Source organism: Sitophilus oryzae, unplaced genomic scaffold (genome assembly GCF_002938485.1).
Source record: "Sitophilus oryzae breed Bouriz unplaced genomic scaffold, Soryzae_2.0 scaffold_119_pilon_pilon, whole genome shotgun sequence".
NCBI lineage: Eukaryota > Metazoa > Arthropoda > Insecta > Coleoptera > Curculionidae > Sitophilus > Sitophilus oryzae.
Genome location: NW_022145837.1, coordinates 1,711,571 through 1,722,283, shown reverse-complemented (window position 1 = coordinate 1,722,283; position 10,713 = coordinate 1,711,571). Strand labels below are relative to the sequence as shown.

General features: G+C 31.7%; 1 protein-coding gene across 1 annotated transcript; it reads right to left on the bottom strand.

Annotated features, from left to right (window-relative positions):
• Positions 1 to 5,294: 5,294 nt before the first annotated feature.
• On the bottom strand, positions 5,295 to 8,470 carry LOC115891787 (protein sneaky). The gene is made up of 10 exons (XM_030912346.1): positions 8,247 to 8,470; positions 8,027 to 8,183; positions 7,774 to 7,907; positions 7,569 to 7,717; positions 7,254 to 7,479; positions 6,827 to 7,156; positions 6,482 to 6,771; positions 6,094 to 6,388; positions 5,593 to 5,734; positions 5,295 to 5,526 (listed from the first exon to the last, which is right to left on the bottom strand). Exons 1-10 carry the CDS (start codon positions 8,468 to 8,470, stop codon positions 5,347 to 5,349), a joined length of 2,127 nt encoding a protein of 708 aa, XP_030768206.1. The 3' UTR covers positions 5,295 to 5,346.
• Positions 8,471 to 10,713: the final 2,243 nt, after the last annotated feature.

Sequence of the window (10,713 nt, the reverse complement as noted above, 5' to 3'; positions counted from 1 at the left end):
GCTTTCCATTATAGTGGACAGTAAACTACAGGGGAGAGGATTGGGCATTAGATACAGATATGACGGCGGTCTGTTCAACATAAAAAGACTCAGGGCAAAAACACGTACAAAATTTATTACAGAACTTCAATACGCTGACGACTGCGCTCTAGTTGCAAACACGGTACAACAATTACAAGAAATGTTGAACACATATACCTGGGCATACGAGGCTTTGGGCCTTAAGCTGAACATCGGCAAAACTAAAATCATGTGCACTCCCCCGGAAGATCACAACAATGCTATAAAAATCGGAGAAGAACTATTCGAATATGTGGCGGAATTCAATTACCTTGGCAGTTTGATTTCGGAAAAGGCCAATATTGACTCTGAAATTCAGCACAGGATTAGTAGCGCCTCAAGAGCATTCTGGAAATTAAAAGACAGGGTTTTCTACAATCATGACTTGAGTACAAAAACAAAACTTGCAGTATACCGAGCAATTATAATCCCCACCATGATATATGGGAGCGAAACCTGGGTGCCTTACCGCCGACACATGAACGCATTGAACAAGTTGCAACAGAGACACCTTAGACAACTCTTAAGAGTCCGGTGGTTCCATCATGTCTCAAACGTATCGGTCCTTGAAAAATCTAACTGCGAGAGTATTGAAGTCATGGTCACAAAATCCCGCTTAAGATGGGCTGGTCACGTATGCAGAATGCAAGAAAACCGCATACCAAAATCTCTGCTTTACGGTGAGCTTGTGGACGGTAAGAGGAGGCCGGGTGGACAACTGAAAAGATACAAGGACATTTTCCACGAAAATTTAAAGGGAATTAACATGCAGAATGAGTGGGAAAAAGCAGCTCACAATAGAACTCAATGGAGAAGGGTTGTAAACTCAGTTAACAGCGGCAACCAAAAAGTAAAGAGGCAACAAAGCAATGAGATTTTTGAATGTCCGGAGTGCGGTAGGCAGATAACATCACGTATCGGGCTTTTCAGTCACAGAAAAGCTCATGAAAGAAAACGCCTTGCGACCATCTTCTTTATGTGTGTCGAATACTCGTCAGCGAGTAACGGCTGTATGTATGTATGTATGTAAAGAACCTGTATTTTTTTAACTAAAAATATACGACTTTCAGATTATTCTCTTCTGTACAAATTAGTAAAAGTTTTTTTTCTTTTGAGGTACGATTCATGTACACATGTCTACTTATCCAGGAAACGCTACTGGTTGTACCATATTATGCTCTTTGTAGTAATAAAAAACGACTTTTTCTTAATAAATAATTTATTTTCTTTTTAAAATTACATCATCATACAATAAATATTGTTCGTTATGCATAAGTCTCTTTGGTTTGATCTATAGCTGTAAGGATTAAGTAAATGGCAATAAAAATCAAACACCCTGTCACCGTGGTGATGACAAAGGTGGGATTTTGTCGAAATAGGATCATTAGAAACACACTGGCCGCCAGAACTAAGGTTGCTAGTAAGGGTATGACCACCACAGGGATCCAGTCAGACTGTGCCAGTTCTAGGAAAAAAGAAAAACATAAAGTAACTAACAAATAATTTCTTTTTATATACAGATCATAAAATGTACTTTTTCTGAGCCAAAATATTCATTATAGTTATTTATGTATCAATTCAGACGACATTTCACTAAGCAGAGATATAATCCACATAAAAAATACATATAACAAATTAGTGATCGTTATTAACATGCATTTGTCATTTTTTATGGACAAATTTTAGGATATATGGATTCTTTAAAGGAGTTTTTGAAAAAATGGAAATTAGAGCATTTATTTGCTATATTTGAAGGTAAGAGACATTTACCTAATGCACCTGTTTAGATAATGCATGTGTGACTATAGATAGAATAAGAATATAGGTATCGATTTTTTTATGCAAATAATTACAAAAATTTTAGAATTTCAAGTCGTCGTATTAAAAAATTCAAAATGTGACCAAAGCTTATAATTTTAATAATTTATTTGCTTTACTTTGAAATCATCATTTCTTTGTAATTTGTAGAGTGATGAACCACCCCAAAAAATACCAAGGAGTGAAGAAGCAGAAATAACTACTATCGAGGAAAATAATATCACTTTACTTATTACAGACCAGGAAAACCTAAATTTATCAGAAAATAATATACTACGTAATATGCCTGTATATGATGTATAGACTTCTCTTAGATCAAAATAAATTTTAGTTGAGTCAATACTATTCGCTATTGGTTTAAGAAATGTGTCTCTTTAATCAAGAAATGTCCCTTTTCAATCAAGAATTTTTGCATGAATCAAAGAGACTATTGTTCTTGTAGCAAGAACTTCTTTGCATATTCATTTTGGGCCAAGAGTGAGATACTTTGGACAGATAGATTCTTCTATTCTCTAAAGTAATTTTTTAAAGCTTATGAAAAGATAGTTAATGCTTTGGGCAAAGAAACGTCGTTCTTGGCCCTATTGAAAAGCGCCAATCTTTTGGGTCAAAGTCATATTCATTTCGACTGAGAGATCCTTTTTTTCAGTGCATTAATAAAAAACGACTATCCACCATATTTTATTGACAAAACATTAAACGAAATACAAACCCCAAATCATAGACACAATAATAACAATACACAATCTATACAACTGACAATTCCATACATACGAGGCGTTTGGAAAAAATAAGAAGGATAGGAAAGCAATATAACATACGAACATCTTTCAAAACAAAAAATACACTTAGATCTATTTTATCGCATACTAAACCCATGAATACAGAACAAAACAAAAAATGTAATATACAAAATACCATTTGCATGAGATAAATTTTACATTGGTGAAACATTTAGACCTTTAAATGTTCGAATTAAAGAACATAAAGATTATTTAAGAAAGGGAGATTTTTACAAATCTAAGATTTGTCAGCATTCTTGGGACACAGAGCACAGAATAAACTTTAATAACGCCAAAATCACATTGAAAGAAGCGATAGCCTCTAAAAGAAAAATAAAAGAGGCTTGTTTTAATACAATCTAATAAAAATAAATGTATTGCTCATGCATCTGTAGATGTTATTAATGTATGGCAATCGCTTCTTTGATTTTAAAGAACATAACATAAATAAACACAACATACATACAAATTAAAAATAATCATACAGAAAGTTTGGGGCTCTTTGGTTTTACTTATTAAGTAACTGTTATCGGGTAGTAACTGTTAATTTTGAAGTTTAACTTGATATAATGTCATTTTAACAGAACGTCAACGATTTTTGTAGACGTATCTGTTTTAAACTTAGACAAGGAAAGAGAGGGGACAGGTAACACGGCAGCTGAAAGTGAGGCAAGTTGTCACCACGTGAAATTCTCCAATGGCGTAGCATCAGAAATTAGCTTGTACCTAGATGGTACAAAATATTTATTAAAACGTAAACTAATATATCGTTCATTTTTGAGTAATGCATATACAATTTTGTATTTTATAGTCTCATCTTTATAATATTAGAATATCTAAGTCGATAATGCAAAATTTATTTAACAGTCACACTGGACTGATTATCAAGACAATTATTTATTTATTAACGTGTGTATAATGTATAATTAAATAAAAATTAATGTAGTAACATATATTTTAAACGTGTATATACATATATACTGTTTGGAAATGACAATTTCACAAATGAATATTAAAAATTACATTATTCATTGAATCTGTAAGCAAGTGTAAAGGGAATTGGCTAGATTCGTTATTATACCGTATAATCGAAAAAAAAACGACGTCCTGTTGGCTTGTAAATGACGATCGATGACATTCCCCATATAATTCTACATATAAAATGACATAAAACTATACAAAACGACATCGAAAAAAGACGGCGTCAGCGATGGCTATGAAATGAAGATCGCTGTCAATATATAAAATTATATGGGGAATGTCGTCGATCGTCATTTACAAGCCAACAGGACGTCGTTTTTTTTTCGACCATACGGTATAATAATGAATCTAGCCATTATCCTTCACACTTGCGTACGGATTCAATGAATAATGTAATTTTTAATATTTGTTACTTTCAATCACAAGAATATCCTATTTTTAAGAATATCCGAATTTATCCACAAAAAAAATAAAACAATTCTAGAAGTTTGTGTTATTTTATTTATTTTTAAATTTTTATTAATTACTCACTGTAACTATTATTATACACTTAAATTAGCAAATTTTTTGAAAGAATATTTTAAAAAATATATGTATGTAGTAACAAGAAGTAAGAAGTAGCCCACCACAAGTTTGTCCACCCCCAACAAATCTTGGCACCAAAGTATGGCCGCCGATCGAATTTTGGCCTGACTAACCGATCACGGGAGAATATGCGTGTTACCCGTCCCCTCTCTTTTCTTGTCTAAGGTTTTAAACAACTAAAGTGTCCTCGAATAGTTGAATTTAAATATTTTAAATAGTTTTTTTCTTTATTCTTTGTATTTTTTTGCTTTCGACGACGGAAAGAGATAAACTTTCCGAAACGTTAAGCATTTTTTGTTCGTTAGGCAAATTTGTATATCTGTAAACCTAACTTCTAAAAAGTAGTTTCCGTTTGGATTATCGCAGCAGTGTTTACAAAAACTAACTATTTTATTTTGTAGATTTTCTTGCTTTTTTTGGAGAGATGAATCCGCCACATAGGTATAGACATTTTTATCTTTATTTATGGTTAGCGTATAACCAAGACGATATAAGCTTATATTAATTCAGTAAGAAATAAAAAAAAATAATACATAAACGTTTTTATCTTGTTCCTCTGGGTGGCACAACCATTTTATTACTCTGAACATAAAATTTTTACCACAAAATGTCAAAATTTCAATCTAAATTTCTTGCAATAACAACAATAATAAAATATATACGAACTTACTTGATTCGTATCCATTAAAATGAGAGCTCCAGTAGAAATTGTAAGTCAAATTAGACTTATTTTCCTGGTACGTTTGATTTGACTTAAATATGTACATTTTTTTGGTTAAAAAAGGATTCTGTGAATCTTAATAAACAGTTCGACAGCCATATTGTTAAACAAATGAGAAGCATATCCTTATCGTTTAGTAATTTTATGTTTCTTTCAATTCTTCAACGATAAACAACTGAGGTTACTGAAAGGCTAAGATATGGGAGCATACACTTAATTTGTGATTCAATGAGTTAATAATTAATTGATAAGAAAAAATGTGTTCTGTTTACGGCGTTGTTTAAAAATAATTTTGCATTTTGAATGCCTTAGTAGTACACAGTCTGTTGCAAAAAATAAGCTAATAATAAATTTTAGTTTTTATTTATCTTATAATAATCTCCTAATTGCTATTCTTCTTTAAAACATGTCTATTTCGTCTTCTTCGTCTGTTAAATCATCAGATTCGCTATCAATTTTGCAAACGAGGCATTCCCGACCCATATCGTTCCAACACTCCATACAATAAACAAAATGACACATGTCGTTCATGCATTCTATAAAATTACTGAGTTTTCTTGGCTCAGGATCTTCACAAACCTGAAAACAAATCAAAATTAGAAATTTAGACAATTTTAAACTTTTCAAAAAAAATATTTAACTTACCAAACATTTCTTTCTAGCGCACTTGAAAAATCTCAACCAGTCGCATTGTTTGGGATATTTGATCCTCAAAACTTGAAAAGCATTGTAATTTTCTTCAAGACGACGTTCTCTAGCTTTTCTTTCAACATTTTTCTTCATAAACCTAGAAGAAGGAAAAATCTGACAACGGTGTTTTACGGAGGTGTTCATGTTAAAGTTCGAGCGCAGCATTGCCGGAATGTACATGGTTTCATAGATTTCTCTGAAGAATTTCTTTTTTGTTACTTTAGTATCAGTATCTACAACAAATCATGACATTAATATTATTTTGTTTTGGATAATATGTTATTTCTATAAAACATTCTTTAAAAATTCTGAGTTTTTAATCATTATTACTTACTAGCAAAAATCTCATATGCTGTCAAACGTCTCAGATATTAAAACAAAAATTTGTTTTACGACCGTTTTCAAGCTATCGATCGCTTACGGTGTTGCCGGGTTGTGAAAATTTTTACGAAATACCTGAAAAATCCCTTTCTTCTTTTCAACGTTTCATTATACAAAAACAAAATCCTTTTTTTCTCCCTTTTTCTGAAGAAGTACGCGCATATCAGTCTGCGCAGGCGGTTGGTGTAGGCTTGCACCCACAACATCGTCCACACGGCAAAATAAGTGCCGTATATCTTGAAAAAATACGATTTGGCTAATACCCTAGGTCTGGGCAAGCATTTCTCATTGTTCCGTACCATTCTAATACGCTTTTTCACGTTGAAACCTTTGACGAGTGATCTTAGAATGGACGCGATCATGCCGGTGCCTGTAAAAAAATGTTTAGGGTAGTCTAATATGGTTAGATTCATTTACTTGACGTAAAACTTATTATAAAGTAACAAAAAGTCATACATAGTACCTTTGACTTCCAGTACTAGATCATGCTTTCCTGTGGTCAGATATTCTATTTTAGCATGTCTTCTCACTATGTCCAATGCTTCAAAAAACAGTCTGTCCAATAGAATAAATGTGGTAGCCGTTATCATTTCCAAACATAGAAAAAACGTCTCTTTTTTTATTTGTTCCCTTTCAGATTTGATAGGTTTAGAACTGGCAGGATCTACCAATTTGTTACATTCGATTTTCTTCAAAGGCAGTAGAGGTAATTTCTCGGAAGCCTTTCTTCTAGCATCTATTTTTCGAAAATATCTAAAACATCTTAGAGAGTTATCTATAGACATCTTCGTAGAAATGTTAGCTCTACCTGCTAATATAAATATTATCGAACTCCAAATCCTTCAAATATTTCTCTTGGTAGTTCTGGGACGCCAAAATCACCCTAAGGAACACAAAGGCCAAAATTCTTTTTATTATGTTCAAAATCTGCGCCAAAATGGCTTTTTTGGCTTCGACCTTGTGCAGGATGGCTACGGCAGTGTCTCGGACATCTCTGATGTCACGCAACTGCTTTATCTTTCCTATCTTGTACTGCAGTTTGACATCTTTAAAATTTTGTGACAATGATGTTCTGGAATGCTTAAGATAAGTGTATCCATCACCGAAACCTGGATCTATATCTTTGGATGGGTCGCATCTATGAATAGAAAAATACATATGTATTTCAGGTAAAGAAAATGATGATAATCATGGTGATAAACATAATGATGACGATGATAATAATGAGTATATACCTACTAGCTCCACCTAGGGCTTCAGCAATGTTACAAACAAAGTCTAACTTCATTGGCCAGCACAGTAACCAAGCAGCAATCCACGTAACTGTTTCGTAGCACTTGTTATAACCGCTTTCGAACATTTTACGACATTTCATTGCTGATCTGGCAAACATGTCCATACAACGCATCTCGACCTTCTTCATGTACTGCTTTTCGTACCTGCCAGCTTCAGATTTCTCTCCTATCAGAAAATAATGTATATATTACATTATTTTAGGAGAAAAACTTACTACCGAATTTTTTTTTAAGTTGTACTGAAAAAAATAGTACCTGCTGTTTCGTACTTATCAGAAATAAGCGCAGAACTCTTGGTGTCTCCGCTTTTTTCATCAAGATAGTCGTTTTCTTCTCTAATTTTCTTCATTTCTTGTTCATCTTCGATCTCACCAGTAATTGGTGCCGATACTTCTTTAATCGATCTAAACATTTTTAAAGTTTTGACTCAGAAAAACACACAAAATAGATATTTGCTTGCCTTAAAGTATCTTTTACTTCGTTTAAGTCCGTTTTCATGCCAAAAATCGCTTGTGTAAAAGGCTTGAACATCAGTTCAAACCTTGTCTTGGTTAAATTAAACGTCAGAGATGCTGTACAAGCAAAAACACGTACCTAAAAAACGATTTGTATTTCATGTTGGCTACACAGCATCTAGGAAATTACGTATCTAGGTATTAGATGGTCTAAGATTTTTGATATTTTAGAAATATAAAATTTGAAAAATATCTTACTACTTCTTTCCCATTACTAGATAAGTTTTCTAGAGGTCCTGATATAATAAAAGCTATTACTAGAGCTTTTAAAACACTTCTACCAACTTTCCCGCCAAAATTTGGAAATGTAAGTAAGGTAATACATCGAATTTGTGAAGACAAAGCAATTCCAAATCTACAAACCCAAAAAATCATCGGAATTATCAATTTTAAGTCATTTTCAGTAAGATATTCATACCCTAAGGCAATGCAAATGCTCAGAGTCATCCAAAATTCAACAGTATCGGTAAAACTTAATTCCGACAGGATGTATCGATAGAATATCAACCCTAAAATGAATCCAGATACGAATCCAAATGTTCTTTTTAACCTTACGTGTTTGTTTTCATCGGTATAGAATAATTTGTATGCAAAAGGAACTTTTTTACAAAAATCTTTAACAGTCTTGTCAAGATCTTTCATACTTTTTTTTAATTAACTGTCAAAATTAGTTATTTTATACAGGGTACGATAATTTATTTCATAACTGTGGAAATATTAACTAACATTGTACAAAATAGCATAAAATATTTTTCTACTACAATCACCTGCACGAAAAACGAGCGATTTATTAAAATTTTGATGTTTATTAGCAATATGTACGATATATTAGGATATAATATGTATTTTTAAAAAATATGGAATAAATACACTTTTAAAAATTAATAGCGGTTTTATTTGGTTATAGCAACAAAAACGATAATAAATAATTACATGGATCACACAGGAAAGAACGATACTATTTGGATAAAAAATAATTTTGCTGACTAGACACTATACTGACTGAAGTACATCAATATTTCAAATAAAACTCTTAAATCAGTCTTTGAACAAGTGACTTACTTAATTATTAAATAGACAATAAGGTCATTCTATGAAAATTGACAGTCTAACTATCATAAAACCTTTGAATAAGAAGACTAAGGAAGGAGCATATCAAAAATCTTAGGTCCACCGCGATGGGCCTCAAATATGGCCGACTTAAATTCCGGTTTATCAGTGCCGTTCTAATTTTATTTAAAAAATGTAAAACTATGATGTAGGGTAGACGTGGGGTAGACTCAATATTTTTTTTTATTTTACGTTGTGAATAAATGTTGGTAGTTATTAAAATTGTTATAAAAATATAAAATTCTAATAAAAATAGATAAGTTATAATAATTATTTATAACCATAAACATCCGATACGCTACTGAAGCAGGTAAGTCAAATTGACGTATCTAAATTCTTTGATATCTAATCTTTGACAAGTAGTAAATAAAAGCAAAAATGCAAGAAAAAATATATAATTAGTTAATTTAAGTGAATTTCATAAATGATCGGTTTACTACACGTATGTATATTATATAGTCACTTACTAGCGAAAAGTTGTTCCATTATTTCTTTCGATTTTTGCCGAGATCTACCGCACGCTACACAACCAACTATTTTAGAGTCTTTTTCGATAAATCGCGATCGTGTCACTGTTAATTTAAGTTCTGTCACAATTTCCATCTAGATTTAATACCTTTATACAACTATTAGTAGTAGAATAAATAATAAATAACATAAAATAAGCTCCGTAAAGACTGACAAATCCACAAAATTTCAAATCAAATTCAAATGTGTCAAATGAATCGTCAAACAGAACATGAACAGAACTGTCAAGGATCCCCACCCTAGAGTCCTTTTTCCGCCCACCATGCATGAATACATGGATAGCATTATGCTCCTTCCTTAGTCTTCTTATTCAAAGCATAAAACAAGTAAAACAGGTGTTGTTACAACAAAACTGTCGTTTTGCCTAAACTGAAAAAAATAACGTAATTTTACAAAAAAAAATAGATATATAGATCATACCAAATAAACGCTCATGACGCTCAAAACCGACAGAAAAAACGTTACGTGTAGAGCTGGCTTTATAAACACCTCTAAATGGTTTTATAAATGTTTTATAATCGTTTTAATAATTTTATAGTAATTTCATTACCGTTTTAGCGTTTTAAAAGTTATTTTGTAACTTTATACTGTAGATTTTCACTATTTGATGATTTTTTTTCATGGAATGACCCTTATACATATTTAGATTATTCTTTTTCATACACAACCAAAGTGAGTAGTAAATACAATATTTGTTTCACTATTTGATAATTTAATCTACTATACGATGACAGTATAATAAATTTTTATTATAAAAAATCAAAAATACAGATATCTTCTTTTTTTCTCATAACAAGCTGGAAGGGAACGAGGTTCATATAAGTATATTTTAATATATTAATATTCAGTTTAAATTGTTTTAACTAATAGGAAGTACGTTCAAGGTAACATTATACATAGTATAGAAAACATATACAATAGGTACAATTTTCTTCTCAATTCGTACAGCAATGAAATTGAAACATACTTTATAATACTGCTGTTGGGTATCTATCATAGCATTTTTGACGTGTTATTTTTTCAATATAAAGTTTATTTTTTTCCATAGCAACTGTTAAAATTGCCTTATATCTATCAGAAATAGTAGATAAAATAGTACTTTAACAGCGAGGATAGGTTAAAAACTTTATTTCTTCTCGCACGTTTTTGAATTGCTTCCATTTTTGAAAATTTTTCTATTCCTTTTCATAAGTTATTCGGGATTTAAATGGATGTAGTTTGGATATGGCGTTTGTCGTCTCAGCCTG

What these genes read in the sequence shown, in the direction of transcription:
- LOC115891787 (XM_030912346.1), bottom strand. Translation starts at nt 8,470, where the DNA reads ATGAAAGATCTTGACAAGACTGTTAAAGATTTTTGTAAAAAAGTTCCT. An exon ending in AGCATTTGCATTGCCTTAGG is followed by an intron (nt 8,184 to 8,246) that starts GTATGAATATCT and finishes TTGGGTTTGTAG; the next exon opens with ATTTGGAATTGCTTTGTCTT. An exon ending in GCGCTAGAAAGAAATGTTTG is followed by an intron (nt 5,527 to 5,592) that starts GTAAGTTAAATA and finishes ATTTGTTTTCAG; the next exon opens with GTTTGTGAAGATCCTGAGCC.